At 41.4% G+C, this 24,676-nt stretch overlaps 1 protein-coding gene across 4 annotated transcripts; it reads right to left on the bottom strand.

Moving 5' to 3' along the window:
* Positions 1-2,202: 2,202 nt before the first annotated feature.
* On the bottom strand, positions 2,203-14,369 carry MORF4L2 (mortality factor 4 like 2). Of its 4 annotated transcripts, none has more exons than XM_055438278.2 (5): positions 14,256-14,369; positions 11,428-11,513; positions 10,715-10,783; positions 5,132-5,231; positions 2,203-3,750 (listed from the first exon to the last, which is right to left on the bottom strand). In XM_055438278.2, exon 5 carries the CDS (start codon positions 3,724-3,726, stop codon positions 2,863-2,865), a length of 864 nt encoding a protein of 287 aa, XP_055294253.1. In that variant the 5' UTR covers positions 3,727-3,750; positions 5,132-5,231; positions 10,715-10,783; positions 11,428-11,513; positions 14,256-14,369; the 3' UTR covers positions 2,203-2,862. The 4 variants fall into 4 exon arrangements, with proteins under 4 accessions (XP_055294253.1, XP_055294252.1, XP_055294256.1 ...); XM_055438277.2 differs by lacking the exon at positions 14,256-14,369 and adding an exon at positions 12,922-13,072; XM_055438281.2 differs by lacking the exon at positions 10,715-10,783.
* Positions 14,370-24,676: the final 10,307 nt, after the last annotated feature.

The following is a 24,676-nucleotide window of genomic DNA, read 5'->3' as shown; positions in this document are numbered from 1 at the left end:
ATAGTCCATGGGGTCAGAGTAGAACACAACTGAGCAACTAAACAATATTATAAATAATAAACTAAGCAACTATTCTTACACTACAGAGATGATGTGTTTACTTGTGTACTAGGCTTCTCGTTCAATCGATAAAAGTCCTTGTTAAGAACTCTAGTTGGCTAAGGCCCTAGGTCCCAAAGAGAACATAATTCTAAGAATATATAGCAAAGTATGAATGATGGTTAGTTTCAGGTGTATGTGCTAGAAATCTCATCTGCCTTCCCCCACCAATCTATTTTTCTTCCCTGCTGTATCCCCCAATCTTACCAATATATATATATCAAATGTCATCTTTGCCCCTTGATTTCCAATGTGGCCAAAGGGAAATACCCAGTAGATAAAACGGAGGGAAGAATGAGGTCAGGTACTTCACCCCAGTCCTTCCTGGATTCTGTCTTCCTCAAGGTTTCTGTGAGCTAACTGCATCTTGAATATTCCATTCCATTCCAGTAATTCCTCCTTCCCCTCCCCCTGCTCCTTCCTCTCACCCCAACTCCCACTCCTCCCCAGCTCTTATTCCAGTCTTCCCCATTCCCTCCTCCCTCTCCTCACCCTGTTCTCTCCTCTCCTACTCTTGGCTAGAGGTAATAACACCATGTTACAGACTGAATTGAGTTACCTCCAAACTCATGTTAAATTCCTACCACCACCACTTTGGACCCAACCCCCACACAGTATCTCATAATGTGGCTGTTTGGAGACAGAGTCTTTTTAGAGGTAGTTCTAAAGGAGATCAGTCCTGGGTGTTCATTGGAAGGACTGATGCTAAAGCTGAAGCTCTAATACTTTGGCCACCTCATACGAAGAGCTGACTCACTGGAAAAAGACTCTGATGCTGGGAGGGATTGGGGGCAGGAGGAGAAGGGGACGACAGAGAATGAGATGGCTGGATGGCATCACCGACTCGATGGACATGAGTTTGAGTGAACTCCAGGAGTTGGTGATGGACAGGGAGGCCTGGCGTGCTGTGATTCATGGGGTCACGGAAGAGTCAGACACGACTGAGCAACTGAAGTTAAAATGAGATCATTAGGGTGAGCCCTAGTCTAACATGCCTGGCCTCCTTTTAAGAAGAGGTGAGAATTTTTAAGTTACCCAGTCTGTGGGTGACTCCTCGACTGACAACTTGGGGAAAATTCTGTTGAACTCAAATCATCCATTTTAGGTCCTATTTATTTCCTCTTCAGACTGTGACAGACCCAGGATTATATGTGATTCTTGTTCTGTTTGTTCTTAGTGTATTTCCCAAAGTTTCTGTGGTAACCATAGAATACTTTTTTCACTAAAGTAGTAACAGTGTTGTGAAGCAAAACTTGGTTTGACTAGCGGATTTTCACAGAAGATGGATTTATTGTCACAGGTGCCCAACACTGTCCAACTCTTCTCCATAGACTCCCTAACTCTAGGATTCCCAATCTTATGTCCAAGGAACTATTAAAGCATTGGGAACATGGCATCAATGCTGGAGCTGGGAAAGCTGCCATCCTTGGCCCCAAATCTACAAGTATGTCTAATACTGGAGGTGGCTGCCCATGCTTCCTCTGGTGGGAAACAGCAAAGCTCTGCCTAACTTTAAAGGAGTGTTGCTGCTGCTGCTGCTAAGTCACTTCAGTCGTGTCCAACTCTGTGTGACCCCACAGACGGAAGCCCACCAGGCTCCCCTGTCCCTGGGATTCTCCAGGCAAGAACACTGGAGTGGGTTACCATTTCCTTCTCCAATGTGTGAAAGTGAAAAGTGAAAGTGAAGTCGCTCAGTTGTGTCCGACCCTTAGTGACCCCATGGACTACAGCCTACCAGGCTCCTCCATCCATGGGATTTTCCAAGCAAGAGTACTGGAGTGGCTTGCCATTGCCTTCTCCGAAGGAGTGTTGCAGTATCCATTAAATATCCTATTATACCAGCCCAACTCATAGAGACAAGGGGCCTCAGGAACAAAAGTGGCTCTTATAAGCATCAGTAGAAAGCAATCCCACCCTGAGCAGCCACACAGAGGGGAGAAAAGGGGAGCTGACCTGGCAGGGTGCACTCCCAGCTGCTATACCCAACAATAAAAGGAATTCTTTCACTAGGAGTTGGAACTGTCTCCCTTAGTACCACCTAGATCTTTCCTGAGCCTGCTAACTTCTCAGGCTCAGCAACATTAAAGACACACTGCAAATTGCTTGCTTTGAAATTTAGAAACAAATTTTATTTAAGATCTGAAATACGATTCCTAAAATATCAACCTCTCCGGAAAATCATGGCTACACAATAATGCATTGCCTCTATCATGTTAGAACGTGCATTAGACTCAAATACAAAAACCATGAAACAAACCACCATCCTTCAACAACTTGAGCAAAGATAGAATGAATGCCTAAGGAACAACATAGATGGACTTGCAGAGGATGGGCTGTTTTACTTCAAGCACCATAAAAAAAAAAAGCACAAAGGCATGGGTTTTTCGGGAATATACATTAAGTTGAAACTTTGGCACTAGGAATCAGGGCATTTTTCACGTAGCATTAACACATATTAGAAAATTGTGTAGTGTCAAAGGGATAGAACCACCAGCATTCAAGCAATGTTGTCAACTAGGCAATAAAATGTTCTACTGAATGTTTCTTCTTTGTCTAATTACTGCATACACTGGTAGCAACTTTGAAATGAGAAAAGGAGCTTACACTCCTTTTATTTTCTGTTTAGGAGAAAACAGAAAACTGAAACATAAGCCCTGTTATGCATTAACGATTTTAAAGAGTATCAATTATACAAGAAAAAGACTAAGAAAAAAAAAGAGCGTTTACAGATACCAGACGTAACAGTGAGTGGTCAGTAGACCCTCACAGGGCTTTGCGGTGGTACTCAGCAGAAGCCACTTTATAATCGCTGGCAGTGAACAAAGACGCAGCATTTTTTGCCAGGTATTTCAGGAAATCATGCAAATAGCCCAACAATAATGCAAGGCTCTTCTCATCAAGGGGCGTGTATGCCAACATTGCCCCAATTCTTACAAATAATCTCAGGAGATGTGGTGCCCCATAAACCTGGGACATTGGCGCATCAGGGTGAGCCAAGAGAATTTCGGCATACTGGGGCCTCTCAAATTTGTAGAGCAGCTGGGTGCCCAACATCACATTGAAATACTCTTTTATCCCTCCCACCACCTCATTAACTGCATACTCCTTGTTGTCAACATTGCCTTGCGATCTTTTGCAGTTGGCATATTCTTCCAAAATAGCATCCACGTTTTTCTTGGCTGGGAGTTGGAATAGTTGCTTCTGCCTGGTGACTAAGTCCCAGTCCTCAACAAGCCATGGTTTTAATTCTTCTGGAATCTTCACCTTAACTTCCATTCTATTCTTAAAAGCATCCTCACTTTCAACTGTGGGGTCTGCCCTGGCCCTTTTCTTCCGAGGTGGTTGGGGTGCTTCGCTGGTGCTGCCACCATCTCCGTTCCCAGGGGTCTTCTGTTTGTTCTTTCTGGTCTTCCTCACCGACACTGATGGGGGGTTCTCAGCAGAGCGACCCCCCCATCTGCCTGGGGGTGCTGCTTCCAGATTCTTCTGCTGGGGACCAGCTGTCTTCTTTCCAGAGGACCCTCTCATCTTACTTCTTTGCATATTGCTTCTAGTTGGTTTTTTGAAATTGTCTTCTTCGGCAGATTGGTGTCCACGGGCTTGAGAACCCTGCTTTCTGGAACTCATTCAACCCTGTTTTTATTCCAACCACTGTAATATATAAAACATTTTATTTGGTTGTTTCCTATGGAGACCTTGAACACAGTGTGCTTCCAAAGGCCTATTAAAGTACAACACACACTACTCTCTTGGAATCTGGATTTCAAATCCTATTTCAGGGCCAACCAATTAATTGCTAGTGACTTACTACCTCTTTGCTCGCTCTCTGATCCTCACTACCCCCACCCACTACTCTCAGCCTACCCAGTCACTCATTAGACCTGCCCATAAATTAGTTTTTTGATGTCACTCAAAAGACAGGAATATAATTTCAGAGAAAGATTGAATTAAACTACAAAAAGCAGTGGAGGTGAAATTCAGGATTTCTGAACAGGAAAAATGACAAGACAAAAGAAACAAGAAAGATTAATTTAGCTGCCTGGAAGCAAAATGCGTACCAGCAAAGGTTTTTGTGTTAAGTCCAGGCAGGCCTGAACTAGGCTGATGACAGTCAAGAGAAAGTGAATATAGAACTTGGTAAATGAAGGCGAGACAGGAGTCAAAGGTGGCCCTACAATTTTAGGTCTGGGTAATTAATGAATTAGTAAAGCACTATTTTTTAATGGTTAGTTTGGAATTAGTAATAAAATAGCAAACAAGTTAATTAATTCATTCAAGTTAGTCTTCATATATTACTGCTTATGTACTTTAGAACAGATATTATGCTAGGTATTAGGGATTCGAATATCTAAAGTGACAATTATGAAACAACAAGATTAGTACAGTGATAGTTATATAAACACAGGATATTTTTGGAGAAAATAAGAAATGGTACCTAATGCTACTTTCAGCGATAGCTTGTTGGAGGTGATAAATTGGTGAGGGATAAAGTCAGTGATGACTGCCAGGGTTTTGAGAATGGGTGATTAGGTCATAGTATTATCGCCAAATAAGACTGCATCTAGAAGAGGAAACAGACTGGAGAGGAAAGAAGTTTGGCATAGACCTAGTAAGTGTGAGGTATGCAGTTAAACATGTAACTTTAACTTAGGTGAGAGGTCAGAAGCAGAAATGGAGACCTGAGTGTAATCATCATATAGATAGGAATAGAAATCGTTCATGGAGGATAGAGGAAGAACCGAACAAGTCTAGAATTCTGGACAAACCTAAGAAAGAAATATACTTAAGGGATGAGCAGAGAGAAAGACTACCAAACACTCCCCCCCAAAAAAAACCCCACAAGCAAAAATGGTCAGAGCAGCCATAGGAGAATTAAGACAGTTATTTTGGAATCCAAAAAAGTTGAGAATTTCAAAGAAAAAGATGATTTACACTGTAAAATGCAGCAGAGAGGGTTAGTGAGATAAAGATGAAAACAACAGTGTTCTATGATTCTTACGGAATGACCGATTAAACAAGTCCTTTGACTTACGCAATCCTCTTCTTTCCCTGCCAAGAACTCTTAGTGTTTTCCCAGATGGAATCTTATAGATCTTCTGGGATGGTCGTGGAGATGAGGTGAGAGACACAACCTAGAAAGGGAAAGCAGGCATCAACAATGACCTTTTGTGAAACCCAGGAAAAAGAAAATATAATCTAACTTTAAAACATGTGGTTTACAATTGTGATATCAGAGAAAACACATGGGTTCTGCTGTTAAGACATATTTCTACTTCAGTTAGGCTGTCATTTATGGGTTGTGAGGCTCTGGGCAAGATATGTTAAGCTTTCTTGGCCTCTTTCATCTATGGAGTGTGGCGAATTACCCCTAGGTAAGAATTTCATAAATACGATGTGGCTGAACAGCCAACACAGTACCTTACAGGAGTATCTGCATATGTGAATAAGGATACAAGGATGTTCGTTGCAGTGGTGTTTGTAATACTGAAGAACTGGAAACACCTAAACATTCTTCAATAGGGAAATGACAATAGAAAGTATGACGTATGCACACCATGGAAGAACATGCAAATGAATTAAGCAGATTCATGTACTGACATGGGATGATGTTCAATTATACACTATTAGGTAAACAGACAAGTTGTGTAATGTAATATGTACAACAGGATCCCAGAGATAGCCCAAGTGGAGAAATAAGCATGTTTTAGACAGTTCTTATGAACAGTGAGGTCCAACTTCCCTGTTTTAAACTGATGTGTATAAAAGTACATCAGAAAGTATCTAGATGAATAAATACCAGGCCATTAAAACCAGGGTACCCTCTGGGAATGAGATATGATGGTGGACAAGCCTGAAACCAGGTTTCTCTAGTAACCACAATTTTAACCCATAGAAAAAGCCCTTTTGCCAACTGCTAGCCCCCCTGAGATTATGTGAGCAGGTGTCAGGGAATCCCTGAAGGGGAAATGAAGTAAGTAATACTAGAAAACTAGAGCCCTGAATCAGGCAAGTCAGTTATTGGCAAGAGGCCTGGGTGCTATCACTAAGCATATGATTTCCTCTGACAGAACACAAAGCTCTCAGCAGAAATCCGAGCAAAGGTGCTCCTCAGCATCAAAATTTGTGAATACAGACACTGACCCTGTAGGAATCAGAACCTTCTGGCTGAGAGGGATATACAGACACATCCTGTTAAGGATCAGATGTGGTTAGTGTTTTATGGTATTACATCATAAGCTAAGATTACAAATATTTTACTATAACTGGGACAGAGGGAACACAGTATGTGAGGATATCAGAGTTTAGTTAAGTAATAGAGGTGATATCCAGAAAACCTACCTGAGGAATAATGGGCAGAGCTTCCACAAACAAGGGGACAGTTAAAATACCAACTAAAAAAAGCAAGATGGTCCAGTGCCAAGCAGACTGTAAAACACACAGAAGTGGAGCAAGGCTGCAGAGAAGTCTTTTGGACGTCACACTGGTCATCAGCAATTCCTTACTGAGGAAGCTAAGAATGCCTGCTGAACCTCCTGTATATATTCTTGGCATTGGTTACATTTATTTATGCAAAGAAAACCATAAGGATTTCTACATGGTTTTCATTAAGTGGGTGAGTTTCATCATTCTTTACAAATTCTATTATTCACATCAAGTCCAAAGTTGAATGAAATGTCTGACATTGGTCAGGAAAATACCCAGGTTTGTACTCAGACTGAATAAAGCCAAGGAAGCAGCCTTTCTTAGAATGGTCTCAGTACCTTTATTTTCATCTGAGTATCCCACAGATCAAGCAACTATTACTACCTGGAGTCAGAAGCCAGATATCAAAGGGAGGATAAAACATCCTTTTGTCTGTCTCCTACTTGTAATACAAACTTATTATTAGAGTCACTGCACTTTGCACCTCCCTTGCTAGAAGTTTACAGCACTCCATCACTTGGTGACATACGTGCTGTGGATATTTCTCATTAAAAACATTAGCACTACACATTGCTTTGAGCTGTTTTAAAACTGAATCTGCCAGTTTCTGAGTTTAATTTTGTTTACTGGCTTGGTGTACCTACTTGTTACTTGCATCATGCTTCCTCCCTTCTACCTACCAGGAAAAGACCCACTGAATTTCCTAACTACTCTAGCCCCATCTCTGATACCATATGAACTGTCAGTACTCCACGACTTAGTATTTACTTAAATGTTTCACCTGCTCTGCTTATGGAACTACATCACTAATCTCCACTTGCCATTAAGCTTTGTGTAATACATATCTCTCACTTTCTGCAGCAGCACTTAGGTCCCTTCTGGGTATGTATTAGTGAATCAGTGATTCAACACATGGGAAAAATGGAAGCACAAATTAAGAATGATGGTCATCAAATATTTTCCCATTTGTTCCCTACATGTCAGTTCTAGGGTATGCCAGAGAAAACACGTTCATGTTTGCCTTAGTTTTCTATCTTCCATTTCTGTGTAAATACTTGAAGGTAACCTCAACTTGGTATCAAACCTTAGATATTTAAAACCTTACTATTTTGACAGATCATTTCCCCATGTTAGTAAGGTTGGAATATGCATACATCTTGAGAGCTGTATGAGATGAAACCAAACAGGCATACTTTACTTAACCACCCTTTCTGCAAAGTGATCCTCCTCCTCAATTTATGCTGTAATTAAAAGTTTTACCCCCAGATGTGGATTTAGTAGGTTAAAAGGTAATATGCTGCCAAATTACTTCCCTCACAAGTTGTACCAATTTTCAAACTCACAACTCTGGTCTGCACTGTAACCTGATAAGGAAAATAGGTGCTTGGATTTCTTTTATTAGCCATCTTTATTTAAAAAAAAAATGTTTCCTGGCCAGTTGTATTTTACATGTCCTCTTTTGAGTCGGTTCTTAGAAGAGTTTTTATAGCTGCTTATCAATTGTCATATCTGGGCAAATATTTCCCCCAGTGCCTGATGAGATTTTAAAGATGTTTATGATGAAATATGTGGTTTTTCCATTAAGCTTAAAAATCGATGACATTTTAATGGGTTTTTTAATATATTAATTTCTCAACCCACCCAAAAACTATTTAAGTTGTGAACTGAAAATCTATATTCCCAAGTAATTAATTTCATGGTAGCATTTGAGTAATAGTTCCTTTACATAATCATGAAACTATTACATAATTATAAATACCAAAATATATAAAGATATGGGCATCCTCTTACCACCTCCCCTCCCCGATCTCAGAATATATCTTCAAATCTTTGTATGTACACATTCACACAGAAACCTACTTTTAAAACTAACCATGTGTCTGTTATGTACTTATTGTGATTATGTGTCATGGATTTACTTTGTCTTGACAAAGGTGAGACACATACTGCCCCTCACGTTTTCTCCCTTTATTACAGGCATCTATGGCCACATACTTAGCTCATTCTTTTAACACCCCACATCATTCTACAATCTCCACATAGTATAATTTAACCAGTCCCATATAAATGAACATTTAGGCCGTTTCCAACACTTCATTATTACAGAAATGTTGTTAACAGGTATCAGTGTACAGATAAATTAGCATATTAGGTAAGTATTCAGAAGGGCATTCTCAACTGCTCAAAGGATTTGCTTATTTACAACTCTGATGACTTAAGAGGTAAATTTAATTTGTGAAATGTTTTAATTTGTACTCTCCCAGCAAAAATGTTGTTTATTCACCCACAACTTCAGCAACACTGGATAAGCATCTTTTTGGAAAAAAAAGAGGGCGGGGAATCTAATATGTAGGAAGATATTTTTATTTGAATTTGTGTGATATTGAGCATATGTTCAGATATTTGTACGTATCCGTTTTTTATATATTTTGTCCCCGTTTCTATTATGCTGTTTTGCATTTTATTGACTTCTAATAATTAAACACTAGGTTTTTTTTTATGTTAGAAATATTTTTTCCAAACCGTCATTATTCTTCTAAGTGGGTCACTGTCTGTGTATAAAAACACAAATGTGTCAACTTCTCCCTTTGTGAACTTTGGCAAGTCATGCCTGGAGAAAATGCTCCCAAATCAATATTCTAAATGACTTCCTGTATTATCTCTCAGTATTTTATAATTTCTTCCAAATATTATGCCTAATTTTTTCTAATTAATAGAGCCTATCCTTTTCCCACTGATTTGAATTGATTTATAACATTCTAAATCATATGGGTCTTTAAAGGTACTTAGTTTCCAATGAATTTTGATTGTTCCATTTTTAAAGGTATCACTGTTTCTAGGTCATCTAGTCTGTCATAATGATGTCTCTTCTCCCACCAGTATCAACACTGGTTTAATAATCATAATTTAAAGACATAAGTATTGCCCTGGAATTAACACTTGTAAAGGGGTTCCAAGGATGTTTGGTGCAGTATAAATGAAACAGAAAACCACTGGAGTCAACCTGGAGGACTATCAATAGTGATTTGGCGAAACAAAACATGGTTTACCCTTTATATGGACTATCATACTAGTTAAAGGAATGCCACTGTGAATGGAATCAAACAACTCTATAATGGACATGAAGACAGCCAAGGCAAGTTGTAAAACAATATCTATGATATCATATTTATGTAAAAGAAAACACCAAAGAATATTTTTATATATATATCCATATACATTTTAAACAGGTACATAATTTAGAGATCTAGAAGGAAATAGAACTGATAATATAGTGGTTAACTCTGGGGAGAGTAAGAGAAATGGGGGCGTGAGAAAAGGAAACCTGGGCCTACTCTGTAATATTTCAGCTTTTTATATTATGAGACTGATTCACATATCAATTAAGTGACTAAAGATTTACACTAAAATATGCATATTTAAAATCCTTATTAATTTTCCGATCTATTCTTATTCATGATTCTAACATACAGCTGGACTTAAGCATTGTATATCATATACTTTGTTTGTATACCATTTGAACTGGTTTCCTTCTCCCCTTATAGATTCTGTCCATCCTTGGAGGCCCAGGTCAAGGTCCTTTTCCTCCTTGAGGCTCCTTCAGGTTACCTTGACCCTTGCCTTCTCTGGGCTGCTACTGACCTAACAGTCCACCTCTCCCTTTTTCACCTTTAATCATTCTCCAAATAGCCTCCCATAAAGGGGTTCTGGGCCCTCCCCCTTCCAATCTATTGCATCTTTCCCACCAGGGCAGTGTGCCCTCCTCTGCAACTTAGCTTTCAGAAAGAAAAAAAAAAGTAGAAAGGAAAATATAGTGACTCCATGGAAAAATAAAGCTGTCAAGAGACTGAAAAACCTTCTTTCATCTCCTCACACAAATGATGGTCTATTCAGGAATACAGACTCCATTTACTGACATTTTTGTGTATGACTGTGTCAGAAATGAATGTGAACAAATCCAGTGGTTTGTTGGAATAAATCTTTAAATGCATATACACCATGTCAGTTACATTTATATCAATTCTGGATCTTGGAACATTTCTTTATGTTTAACATTTTATTTTTTGAGTCTGAGACAAAAGAGGAATAATATAAAACCTGTTAGCAGACTGAATATGCTTTTGATTTGTTAGTTAAAATTACAGTTCCTAGAAACTCCCTTATAAATAAGTATAATCAACATACTCAATACCTTTCTAGAGTGTTAGGGTAAGTCAGAAGTTATAATTTCAGAATTCAGTTCTAGTAGTAACCGCTGCTTCTGGAAAATCAGGAGAGAAACCAACAGTATTATTATTAACAACTCCAAAAAGGTATCTATTGCTTTTATTAGCATGTATGTGCATATGTGCATATGCACAAGTGTGTAAAACAGGATGTACCAGAGAGACTATTAGTCATAATGATGAATTAAATCAACTACTTATATGTGCCAAACAATTTACATGGAATTTCCTCAATAATCCAATGAAGTAGGAACCATTATTACCTTTATTTTACAGATGAGGAACTTTAGAGACAAAGTGAGTAAGTATTCTGCCCAGGATCCTACAGTAAGTGGCAGAACCAGGATTTAAATTCAGGAAATCAGTATTTGCTCTTGACCACTAAATTATGCTGCATATGGAATGCCATAAACTTAAAAAAAATTTGTAGATGCATGGCTCTAACTATAGGGGATCAATTAGAGAGTATCCTTTACCAAGGAATTACAGGGCCCACTGATGTTTAGGCACTTTCTACACTGAAAGCACAGATGGACTTAGCTCCATCCTTCCATTCTTAGAATGTAGGTGCTTTCCTCGACAGGCCCTTATTAATCCTCAAAATATTCCTAGACAGTTAGGAAGGTTATGTGGAATTATCTTGTTTGAGAACTGAGGCCAGGAGAAGGGAGGCACTTACCCAAGATTCTGTAATGAGGATTGTTCTGCAATCAGGATCAGACCTGATCCTCACTACACAGCAAACTTAGATTTTCTGATGGTAGTCTAGAAGGTCAAACAAGGGGACAGCAAAGGACATAAAACAAATATATGAGATGAACGTTTTGTTTTCCTTCAATGCATTTTATCATACACAAAGGACACCAAAGCTGATAAAAAACGTACAAGTTTTTTCCCCTTCTCGTGGCTACATTTTCAAATTTACCTTATTGTACATTTACCATGATTTCCGATAATTTGTTTTTGCTTTTTTCTAAGTTTTACTAAGGATAATTTCAAATGGATAAAAATGTAGGGGAATAATATAAACCTTTGCGAATCTATCATCCAGCTTCAACAATTACCAACTGAAGGCCATCTTGTTTTATCTGTAACCCCACCCACTGCTCGCCGCCCCCCCCCTTGTTTTTCTCAAGAGCACTGAATAGCTGACTCTCTGTATTTTATTATGGAAAAATTCAAACATATACCAAGGAAGACAGAACAATACAAAGAATCCCATACGCTCATCACTCAGCTTAAACGATTAATTTAGTGCCAATTTTGTTTTATCTATGCCCCTCGCCACTTCCCCTTACGGCTGAGCTAATTCTGAAGCAAATCCTAGACGTCAAGGTATTTTGAAGCCAGTCTGAATGCTTTTATTGTTTAATTCGTATTTTCGTATATTATTTCTATAAGCTACAGGCAATTTGAAAACATAACCACAATATCATTGTAACGTCTAAAACATCGTCATTAATTCCTTAAGGAAAATCAAATATCTAATCCGTTTTTAAAAAATTTCCTGATGCATCTTTAAGAATTTTTTTTATAGTTGGTGTCCCCGAATCAGGATTCAAACAAGGCCTACTCATCGCATGTGGTTCATCTCCAGCTAGCTCTCATTCCTCGTTCTCCGTTTCTCCCCACCCCCGCTTTTTTTTTTTTAACTTTTCAATACGGAAAATTCCAATCCCCGCTATTTTGAGGTAACTGCCAAATAAATTATTTCATTGGTAAAGACTGATACGTCTCTTTTGTATCTCGAATTTCTTTTACAGAAGGAGGTGATAAGAATAGCACTGTAAGGAACGACTTCACATAATTTTACGTTTTCCTCAGTCTATTACGCGGGTTTTTCTCTCCACAGTAATAGCTAATATCTTCCGAAGCCACGCTGCGTATTAAGTTATTATACGTATTACATTACCTAGCAGTCGTATATTTTACGCTCTAATATACAGCACACGGCTATGAGGCACAAGTCTCTGAGGCAGATACTATTATTATCACCATTTTACAAACATGGAAACCGAGACACAGAAAGAGAACAGTCAGCCCAAGCTGGGCGTTGGCGAGTAGGAATTCGAATCTAATTCTGCCCGATTGTAAAGCCATTGATTAATCTTGTCTGTATACGCTACGATAAGAGGAAATCCTCAACCCTTTCTCCCCACCCCCACCCCGAAACCTGAAACGAGGATCCAGTTCTTTCCGACAGACGACGTGTGCTCACTGCCGACTCTCCAACCGCCATAGTAAAGCCAGGTTTCTCTGGCAACTGATATCCATACGCAGACACGTCATCCTGGAGGCGGGCTTATGCCCTATAGCCAATCACAATCGTCTCATCTAAGTTTTAGAATGTTCTATAACCAAATGATTGGATGAAGCTCACCACGTCAGCAACGACACTCCGCCGCAGTAAAGGCGGGTGCTTCTTCACCGTTAAGGCTTGAAGGAAACCAATCACCTTTCTCCTTTAGTGAAGGCTCTGACCAATGACGTTCGCCCTCTTAGGTTTTCAGCCCGCCCTCCAAAAGCGCGACAGCGGTTGGGTCATAAGTCTATAGGGCAGAGTGTTCACGTGGCCCACTTTCACGACCCAGAGTTCCCCTGTCTAGAGGTTTCTTTCTTTTTTTATTTTTTTCCTGCAGGGAGGCATTGTGGGTTCCCTCCCCCCCCCACCCCACTGGGAAAGGAAGTGTCTACGTGGCCTGCGGAAACAGGACGGGCGGAAATGAGCTAAGGTTCCCGCGAGTGGGGAAGCGCTAGGTCAAATCTACGGCCACGCCCCCGAACCTCTTGCACAACTCCTGGAGGAAAAAAATAAATCAAGGTCGACTGGGGGTTTTGATGTGTGTGCGAGTTGGGGGTGGGGGGGTACTGCGGGCGCGCGGCGTCAGAGCTCCTGTGCGCAAGCGAGTCCGCGTGGCCTTGGCGTTGGCGTGTGCGCAAACGCCAGGCCTCGTGGCGCTGGAGGTGGCTGTTGTGCGCAGGCGCGCGCCTCTAGCGTCTGGGCTGGTGTGTGTTCTGGGGCGGTTGCGTGCGCGTGTGTGCACGCGTGCGCGCGCGCGTTCTCTACGGATCATTTTTCTGCTTTATTTATGTTTGAAAATTATTCTTATGAAAAGGAAAATTAAGCAGTTAAGTCATGGCGACCATCACTGAGATAAAGGGTTTTCTCTAGAAATACTTCGGTCTCCCCTATCGATTTAATTTTAAACCCTAAAAATACACTTTCTTCCCACGTCTATCTCCGAATCAAAAATCCCGTTCTAAGCTGTAGCCCAGCAGCGGTTAACAACCAAATCCCCCATTCGCTTATTAGCAGTTCCAAAAAGCAGCTTTGCTGTTCCCTAATAGCCTTCTTCCCCCAACCCCCGCTCCTTCCCCCGTCCCTCCCCCACCCCCAAGTTACGTCCAGTTCTGGCACAAACAATTTTTTGCTGAGAGTATCTGTACACAACAGACTTCCCCTCCACTAGGGACTCGGAATTTCTGTGGGGGCTGAGGCTCTCTTACCTGCTTGTTCTGATTTCCAGGCAGAGTTCTCTTAACGCCAGTATGCACTCACTTTAATTTTCCAGAAAGTTCTCCGTGTGAGGTTTATACCTTTTGAGTTTGCCACTAGATGCCGCCAAATTCCAGCAAAGGATTGGCTGTTTGGTCCCTGGAATTATGGGATTCCCCCATCTTTTTTTTTTTTTTTCTGATTTGCTGAACTTTCCAATCTATAAAGGTCATATGTATCTTTCATTTCTCGAGAAAAATCAAATTAACTTCTTAATAGCCCTACCAGGTAGGGCTCTATTCAAATGTTTTACCTCCTTTCTTTACTTCTTTCCTCCTTAAGAAAAAAATTCCCCCCTCCCATCTCTTTCTTCTTGCGTTTTTTGGGGGTCAGACAGTTAGAATTGATGAATGACCCCAAGCACTGATGCCGAGGAAGATACGAAGATTCTAACCCTTTCTGTGGGGTTAGGATCTTTTCAAGTGCTGCCACCTGCCCCGCTTTACCGCCTCACCCCGACCCCTGCCCTGCTGCAGGGAAAACACAGGTGGTTTGTCTAGTCAGTACAGACATTTGTCTTTACTGGACTTGGACCCTGGAATTGAAAACTGATCTTCTTTTAACTTTTGAAATTATGATTAGATATGTGTGTTTTCACCCTGTCTTCTGTAGTAGTACTGTTAAACTTTATTATGTTTTTGGAGTTTAGAGGCCTAATTTTATTTTTTTTGTCCAAATTTTTCTGATAATTTTATTTTTATTTTTTGCAGTGGAAAGCTATTTTATTTTATTTTTCAGGAAGAATTTTTTTTTTATTGGAGGCTAATTACTTTACAATATTAGTTGGTTTTGCCATACATTGACATGAATCCGCCCCGGGTGTACATGTGTTCCTCATCTTGAACCCCCCTCCCACCTCCCTCCCCATCCCATCCCTAGAGGCCTAATTTTAAACCCAATTCCACCACTTACTAGTTCTGAGAACCTGGGATTTATGTTCTGTGATCCTCAGTTTTTTTGCATGCTTTCTATATTTTAGATGTTGTGTCATATATCACATGATATTCTTTAATTCTTCACAAAATCCTTGTTAGAGACATACTAATAAAATCAAACAATACAAGTTATACTTATTTCAGTTATAGATTCTGTACGTTTGTGCGTGTGTGCATATGTGTGTTTCTGGGCACTCATGTGCACACATTGGGGAGGGGCAGATTTAGAGCAGAGGTTCTCAAAGTGTTTTCCAGACACACCAATAGCATCACCTTTTGGGGAATTGTCAGAAATTTAGATTCTCACCTCCAAACTAATTAATCAGAAATTCTAGTAGTTGGTAGGGTTTGGTTGTATGTGTTATAACAAACTGTTCTGGTGATTCCAGTGCACACTTAGAAGTGTGCTTTGGAGAGCAGAAATATAATGCTTATTTTTGTACACTCCACTAGAGGGTGCTACAGAATGTAAAGCAAAATAATAAACGTATATGTTTTTTATTGAGACACACTGCATGTTACCTGTCCTGTTTCACAGATGAAAGACTGTTGTGAAGTGGTGTCTATTATTTTGTGCATACAAAAGTTTGGGAACCAGGATTGAACTTTACCTGCCCTTTGAGCCCATGCCCTTGACAGTACTGTGTTGTTCAACTGCATTATCTTGTCTTTCTGGGCCTCAAAATACATTATATATACCTTGTTCCCTGCCTTAGCTAACATTGACTGGAGTATCAAGAATAGGGCAGGGAAGCAAACCAAATAAGTGGAAGTAGTTTGATGATTTCATACCTTCCCTCAACTCCATTCTAAAAAGATAATATATGAAAGCTCATAAGTGTTTCCTATCTTGCTTTTATTTTTCCCAAATGCCCCCTCTACCTTACAGTTATCTTTTTTAGTTTATGTCTAAACCTCTTCTATGTGGGGCTGAGGTAAAAGGGTGGTGAGGAAACACAGGTGCTGAAAGCCACACTCTATATAGCTCTAACCTATTAATTTCAACAATAAGCCTATAAATTAGGTGATGATTATCCCTATTTTATAGATGAGCAAAGTGAGTTCTAGAGACTACAATTATTTCTCTTTGGTTATATAACTTGTGAGTAGTGGAGCCTGGGTAATTCCTGGTGTATCTGACAATACTAAGCTGCTAAACTTTCTACTGCTTGGTTTTGAATCTGGTTTGTTTCCTATTTATGTTACTTTCAGCAAATTCTTAAATTTTTATAAGCCCCAGTTTCAATATACAGTAAATGGGAACAAATATTCCTGCTTCATTATCTTAGAGCTGCAGTATCTAATACAGTAACCACTGTCTAAATATATGGGTATTTATATCTGAATTAGTTAAATTTAAGTAAAATAAAAAATTTAGTTCCTCAGCTGCACTATCCACATTTCAAGGGCTCAGTAGATACTTATGGATAGTGTTAGTACCAAATTAGATATTGTCAGATACAGAACATTCCCAACATCAGAAATTTTTATGGGACAGTGCTGATTTAGCATATGTATATAAGGTATGCAAAAGGGCCTAACTTGGTGCGTATATCATGGCAGGTGCTCAAGAAAAGTAATTTCCTCTGCTCTTGCCTTTCAGCATCAGAGCTAGACGTGTTCTCTTGTTTTATTGATGGGATCAGGAGAGGGGAGTAACTTACCCAGTGTACATCAAGGGATGTGTCTGGCATTGGGACCGATGTCTCCTGACTCTCACTTCAATATTCTGTCTGGTAGACCCATTCTTGGGGGCTTCCCAGGTGGCTCAGTGGTAAAGAATCTGCCTGATATTTCAGGAGATGTTGGTTCGATCCCTGAGTTTTGAAGATACCTTGGCAGAGGAAATGGCAACCCACTCCATGTATTCTTGCCTGGGAAATCCCATGGACGGAAGAGCCTAGTGGACTACAGCTCCCAGGGTCACAAAGAGTCAGACATGACTGAGCACAGCAGCACAGCACAGACTCGTCCTTATGCTCTATTGAATGAGGTCCTAAAGGCCAATGGTGTGAATAGTGTGAATTAACTTTAGAGTCAGGGTGGTAGCAGAAAAGACTTAGGAGCTGAATGCCTTATATGTGCCAGGCAGCACTATGCTCAGCTCTTTACATCTATTATCTTTGTGACTCCTCACTGAAGCCCAGAGAAGTTAAATATTCACTTCAAGTTGCCAACTAGTTAACAGCAGGGCAAAGATTCAGAGTTCTCTCTCGTGACTCCAAAACCCATGTTTTTTCCTATTATGTCATGGTACCCACTCAAAGGTGAATTGTCTCCTGCCCCTTCCACTTACTAGTGGGATGAAGCTTCAGCAGATTCCTGACTCTTCATAGAGTTTCAGATTTTCAGCAAATGCAAGTTACTTTTCTTCCTTTTCATTTTACAGCTGAATTACTGTCTTCACAGTCTGCGTTAACAGGAAGGGAAAGATAGCTTCAGTCAATGTTTGGTTTCAAGGCCCAAGGCCAGACAAAGGTTATTTATGGTTGCAGCCTTCACAACACCTGATGGCTCTAAGATCTCTAAGTTAATTTTTAAGGCTACTATTTGCTCATATGATGCCTTTGTGCTAATTAGAAACATGCGCCACCTGGGGGCAGACAACTTGCAGAGAAGTAGCCGCACTAGAGGAACAATTTGAAAAATGCTTTTCTTTCTCAGGGTTGTTGGAGGCCACTAGGGCAGTTGAAGAATGAATTTCAGCCTCCATTTGCTCCCTCTCAGTTGGGTACCCTTGTGCAGGGTGGGACCTGCCCTGCCCAAAGGTATCAGTTGGCCTTGCTTGTCTTACCCTTTGGCTAATCTCTTAACCTAGGTCTGGAAGAGCCTAGTTCTCTTCCTAGGCCTGGAAGGTAGTGGTCAGTCTCTTCTGGAATATAAAGAGGGACACCAGTATCTTCCCATGGCTTATGGGTATTAGATGAAATTGCTCCATTCTAAGGTTAATTTGGTATTTTTTCATTTGGTTCTGACTAACTTACTGGGTTCTGGTGGCTCAGATGGTAAAGAATTCACCTGCAATGTGGAAGATCTGGGTTCAAGCCCTGGGTTGGGAAGATCCCTTGGAGGAGGGCATGACAATCAACTCCAGTATTCTTCCCTGGAGGATTCCCATGGACAGAGGAGCCTGGTAGGCTACAGTCCATGGGGTTGCAAGAGGTTGGACACAATTGAGCGGCTAAGCACATGGGGTTTAGTGGGTGGTTTTTTTTGTTTGTTTAAGAATGATTAAAAGTAAAAAAAAAAAAACAATATTTCAAGGCTAAGCAAAATGGTGTTTATTTAATAACAATGTTTTTTCTATTTATACCTACCTCATTCCGTAGGGATTTCAGAAAACCAGTTCAGCAAATTAGTCTGGATCAGTCTAGTTTGCTAGCCCATGACAGGGTGAATGATGGAGCTAGTCATGGGAAAGTTTTATCCTTTTTGGGGTTATCTATTCTCTTCTAATACCTCTCCTCTTCCATAATCAACAACCCCTCTGCTTCAACTAATCCATCAATGTGGCAGAAAGAGGTTACTATAAATGACAGAACATGCATCTTATCAATGTTGTCCTTGAGTGACCTTCAGATGCCACACTTGCACCATAATCTCTTGGTTTCCCCTTCCTGAGTCAACAGTTTAGCATGTGATTCACCAAAATGTGTGCTTTTGTGAACCACACATAGATGAGGACTGATTTCCACCAATGTACACTGAGTCCTATGATCTAAGCATTGCCTCAAGAGGATGCTTTGAGTCCTTTTTCAAATATAACTATGTTCATGCTTATAACCTGCACCCACAGTCCTCATTTTAGTGGGAGTAATAAAAGCTATACCTTTTGAAAATTTCAGCTGTCATTTTAAAGACTACTTTTGGGTGTTTTTTGGGAAGGTTTCTACAATAAAATAGTTTAAAAGAAAAAGAAAAAATTAAAAAGTGCTCTGTCAGCCCTGGGAAGGAGAATACACGTGGGATTCTTTTCTGTTAACAAAGGGCTTGGATAATAGGCTTCTCCAACAGTGCAGTGGTAAAGAATATGCCCGCAATGCAGGAGATGTTGATTCAATCCCTGGGTCAGGAAGATCCCTTGGAGAAGGGAATGGCAACCCACTCCAGTATTCTTGCCTGGGAAATCCCATGGACAGAGGAGCCTGGTGGGCTTACAGTTCACGGGGTTGCAAAGAGTCAGACACATCTGAGGTAATAATTGGATGACAAACTTTAGTAGGAAGACACCAATGGGGAGGGGGTTATTTTAGATTGAAAAGACCTCTCTGCTGGAAATCCTGAGAAGGTCTCCTAGAAGGGGAGTCTCCTCTGGCCTGAAGTCCCTCTCTGCCAGATCCCTAAAGACATGTTGCTGTAATGAGCCACTGCAAGTGAGAGGAGTGAATCATCTCCCGTGGACCTTTGGAAATGGGGAGAGGGTGAAAACCAGGAAACGGGCCTCAGGTAATTGGTCAAAACTGTTAGCCAGTAGGCAGAGAAACACAGGCAAAGGGAACCTGGGGTCAAGAGATAGGGCTTCATTCTCTCCCCAGGTGAGTGCTGGAGAGGGCAAAGGTGCTAGGGAAGGAGGAGGCCAAGGAACAGAATTTGGTGCAAAGAGGACCTTACTTAGGCTTTCAAAGGATATTCTGTAAAGGCCCCAGACCCTATCTGATTTGCAGGTTTTAAAACAAGCGGGAAAGCTGTCTTCAGGCAAAGATCACACACGCATGTGAATGTCCAAGGGCCTGGAACCTTGTCTGCTCAACTTGGAAACTTGGCAGACTCCATAAACGTACACACTGAAAACTGGGTGGTTTGGTTCTTTTTGCTGTTGTTGTGTTTCAACTCTGACTGAGCCAATGAGGGTGTTGGTACACTGGTGGGAGTCAGAGTATTTGGCTGGAGGGGTGGGACATTGTTTGGAGTGTGGGGGCCTGGGAGTACATGTTCTTTCAAGGCCCTGAATTTGAGGTAATATGATTAGAGGCTGGGGCCAGAGAAGAGAGCAAGGGCAGTGCCTAAAAGGTACAAAGCTGAGATTCACCCAGCTGCTCCCAGGCCAGAGTGGTGGGTGGGATGTCAGTGAGACCCAGGCGGGTGCCGCCAGTTTTCAATAGAGCTGGTCTGTGAAACTTGGCTAAGAGGACAGAGGAAGATTGATGTTTGCTCCAGCGTGGGGCTGTCAGCTGTGCTCACCACCTCGCCATGGTCCCAGCTGTAAACAAAAGTCCTAGCCCTTCATGGCACCACAGAGCAGTCCAGGCTGGCGTAAGTCTCTGAGGACAGCTAGGCCATTTTCTCATCCTGGCTGACAACCAGAAGACAGAAGAAACAATAGAAGGTGGTGGTGGTGGGAGAGGGGGCAGTGTTGGAAGGGGAGTGAGAAGCAGTGACCAGTGGGAAGGAGCTGTCGATCTCGAATCTTAGGTCTTTGGAGGCAAGTAGCAGAAATCTTGTAGGGAAAGAAGACCTTTTCCTTATCAGCTTCACAGATAATAGAGAATTACTAAAGGAGCCCTGTAGGGGCTCTAGTGCCTCATTCATTCATTCATTGAGTACCTTATGTGCTCATCACTGTGCTAGGTACCCTGGGTGATGCCAAAGTCATGGAAGACTATTCATAAGTTTCAGGAGCTTACAAGGAGTTTGCCGATATGTGTAAAGTTAAGTAACAATACTAAATAGTGGATCTTTAAACGCCAAGTGACAAACATGGCATAGGGGTTTAGAAGCAAGAGAAGCCATATCTGGGTGTGAGCAGAGAAGGTGGGATTTGAGAGGGCCTGGAAAGATATACAGGATTTGACTAGAAGGAACTGGCACTCGGCATTCCAGGTTGAGACCAAAGCATTAGCAATTGTGAGAACTGCTTTGGCTAAAGCAGAAGCTTACACAGTGCCAGAGACTCTCTTCAACTCTTCAACCCCTCCAGCACCTCATGCCTACCCCAGCCTTCAAGTCTCACTTGAAATGTCGCTTAAACTCTAGGACCAAGTGAAGTGAGATTTTTTTTTTATGCTCTCCTAGGACCTACTACTTCCCTCTTTATAAGTTGCCGCCATCTTCAGGTAGTGTCCTACTTCTCCTGCCTGCAATTTGTTCCCCACACTGCAACTCAGAATGTTCTTTGCAAAGTGCCAATCTGTTACATTGCTTCCCTTTTAAAAACTCCCTTTGTTCTCTCTGGCCTCCCTTTATGTCCTTCTTGCGTCCCTCCCTCTCACTTTCCCCTCAGGTCATATCTTAAGTGTCTCCATCTCAGGGAAGCATTCCATGACACCCCTTCCCCCAGCTTCTACCACAGTCAGGTCAGTTCTCCCTCTTTTATATTTCCATAATACTTCCACACTTTCTCCATTTTATTCTTCTCCACTAACTTAGTACAAGTTTGTCTCCTCCACCACAATATAAGCCCCCTGAGGGCAGGGGCCATGTTTCTTCTTCACTGTGTTTGCCCTTGTAGTTAGTACAGCGCCTGGCATATTGTAGTGGGTGCTCCACAAAAGTTGATGAATGAATCCAAGGGGTGTGAGGCAATATAGGTAGGTGAAAGCCAACTGAAGAGATTATTTCATATCTATGGAATGTTTTTGATTATAGGATGAAGAATCATTAGATAACACTGAATTTGTTTTAAGGCCATACCCTGTGGCATGCAGGATCTGACCAGGGATCGAATCTGTGCCCTCTATGTTGGGAGCTCAGAGTCTTAACCACTGGACCGCCAGGGAAGTCCAACACTGACTTTTGAAAAAAAAATAGTTCAAATAAACAATACACAGAGAACTCCAACCCCAGCTTACCCTGAACTCCAGACTCCTGATTATCTTGTGGACTCATATTCCCTCCTTACCTGCTCCCCCACACCACTCTCTCCTCCAAAACACAAGAAAACTTACTGGTCCTTCCAACCGGAGAGATTTGGCAGTAGGGCCAAATGCACTTTCTTTCACATGTGCGCTTGTTCATTGGGCTGGTGTTTATCACCCATCTCCATTGTTGCAAATACTGTGTCCTTAGCTACAGATGAAGATCATATTCCTACCTTAATGAGGTTCCAGTTGAGTGAATCCTTCATACTGATCACTTAGTTGATAGCTTCAAATTTCTAGTGAAGCACTTTGCCTTACTTGAGGTCAATTTGGGATATTTTTTTAGGGCACTAAGAGCCTACAGAGGACCTGAATCTCAGGGGTTGGTCCTCTGTAAAACTGGGGACTCAGTGAGACACAAAGAATGGATGTCAATCCACACTAGATTTTCATTCTTAAAGGAGGAGGTTAAGTAGCAGAGTGAAGAATGTCTGGAAGGGCACTCGGGCAGTAGCCATTCTTGAACTTTATGAGGCTGAGCCTCATAAGGCAAATGGGCCTCCAAGGTACACCTCTTGGGTGAAACAGAGTGGAATCACAGGAAAGGCAATTAGTTTTCCCAATAAAAATTAAGCTGGCCTGCCCCCTGAAGGGAGTTGAAACAAACATGTGGCTCCAAGAAACCTTCCAAAGACCATCATAAAGCCCCCACCTTCATCCAGGAGTAGATGTTAATGCCAGGGGATGATGTCTTTTATCTTAGATTTGGTTCCCAGGTGGTTAGGAAGATAGCAGATGGGGATGTCAGAGAGACAGTGCACCCCTGCCCCTGGCCCCACTCCAAGGGAGAGTGCTGCTAAGTCACTTCAGTCGTGTCCGACTCTGTGCGACCCCATAGATGGAAGCCCATCAGGCTCCCCCATCCCTGGGATTCTCCAGGCAAGAAAGGGAAGCAAAGCTACTGTTTTGTAGCTACAGTCCTAACTAGTTTTCTCTTGGTTGAAGGATAACATCAAACATGGTACCAGTGAAGCTTGGAAGATATAGTCATAATTTTTTACCCTTTCTCTCCCCCTTGAATCCTTTACTCTGAAAATGAATCTACCACTGGCATATTAGGGAGAGAGAAATACTTAAGTAGAAGATAGACATGAATGAGATTAATTTCCATAGCTCATGGTTCTACTCTGTTAGGTGGCCTTGTGTGAAGTGGGTTCATATACCTGGAATTTGAAATTCTAAGAGATGGGGCAAGAAAGGTTAACTCCAAAATCAGTGGAGTATATTTCAAAGAAGGATAATGATGTATTAGCGAGAAATCACATTATGTCCTTCCTTAAAGGACCGACCTGAAGCTTAGGCTAATCAAATGGTGATAACAGGTTATGTTTCCATTAGGGAAAGGGTAGAAGTATAAGACTAAGGGCTTCACAGATAAGTTCACAAAGACAAGGACATCCTGAGTTTGTAGAATTTGGATCGTGGCAGCACCATTTACACCTGTACTATCCTAACTGTTGGCAAGATTTGTGCTATTCTCTTTCTGTTGGGACTTTGGACATCTAAACAGATGAACATGGCAGAGGTTGGGGATTGAATGGTCTCACAGGGAGTTTCCTCAGCTACAGATACTCTTTGGCCTTGAATTTCCTGTAGTCAACTTGTCAGAGCAGTTTCAGAAGTGAGTCTGTAAAGCTAATAAATTATGACACATTTTGAACCCTCCTTTTCTATTCCATTTTTTTCCTTAATAGCTTCAAACTAATTTCAAAAGAAAGCAGGGGAGGAGTTACACTTACAGCCTGGACTTTGCCCTGTTAGACCTTCAGTGTAGTCTGATGTCTGGTGAGCAGACGAAGACAAAATGGTCCTGGAAGGCCCTACTAGCTCTCTTATGCCAGGATCTAGAATTTTAAGACACTGTGATCCGTTAACCCAGTTGCCTTATGGGAAATCCCATGAGAGATTAGTTCTCTAAAAGAGCCAATTGTTTCTCTGTGTGGGAATAGCAGTAAATGCAGTCAAGATAGCAAATGTGTTGCTGTGACCAAAGGTCCCAAGCGTTCTTGCCCTCTTGATAGTCAAGGCTGTCTTTTGCAAGCCGCTCCAGTACTATTGCCTAGAAAATCCCATGGATGGAGGAGCCTGGTAGGCTGCAGTCCATGGGGTCGCCAAGGGTCGGACACGACTGAGCGACTTCACTTTCACTTTTCACTTTCACACATTGGAGAAGGAAATGGCAACCCACTCCAGTGTCCTTGCCTGGAGAATCCCAGGGATGGGGGAGCCTGGTGGGCTTCTGTCTATGGGGTCACACAGAGTCGGACACGACTGAAGTGACTTAGCAGCAGCAGCAGCAGGTTGTTTTCAAAAATTTAAAAGCAACAATAAACTCTCCCCCCCACCAACCACTCCTATCCCAAGTGAGTATTATGGTGTAATAAATTTTCAGCTGAAAGTAAAGTTACTCTCATTGAAATGTGCATATTGTGTGTATGTGAGGGGATTGGGGAAGGTGACTGCCTGTTCTAGGACTCCTTGAAGCTGACTTTAAAAATTCCTTGCCCAGTAAATAAGACATTAAACTGAGCAATAGGAAAACTGAGAAATAGGGTTTTGGCCCTGTTACTAACTCATTAA

The sequence above is a fragment of the Moschus berezovskii genome, chromosome X (genome assembly GCF_049115385.1).
Source record: "Moschus berezovskii isolate FMDL1 chromosome X, NW_MosBer_1.0, whole genome shotgun sequence".
Lineage (NCBI taxonomy): Eukaryota > Metazoa > Chordata > Mammalia > Artiodactyla > Moschidae > Moschus > Moschus berezovskii.
This window is presented reverse-complemented; position numbering and strand designations above follow the sequence as displayed.

Coding starts and splice junctions, on each gene's coding strand:
- MORF4L2 (XM_055438278.2), bottom strand. CDS start 3,726: ATGAGTTCCAGAAAGCAGGGTTCTCAAGCCCGTGGACACCAATCTGCC.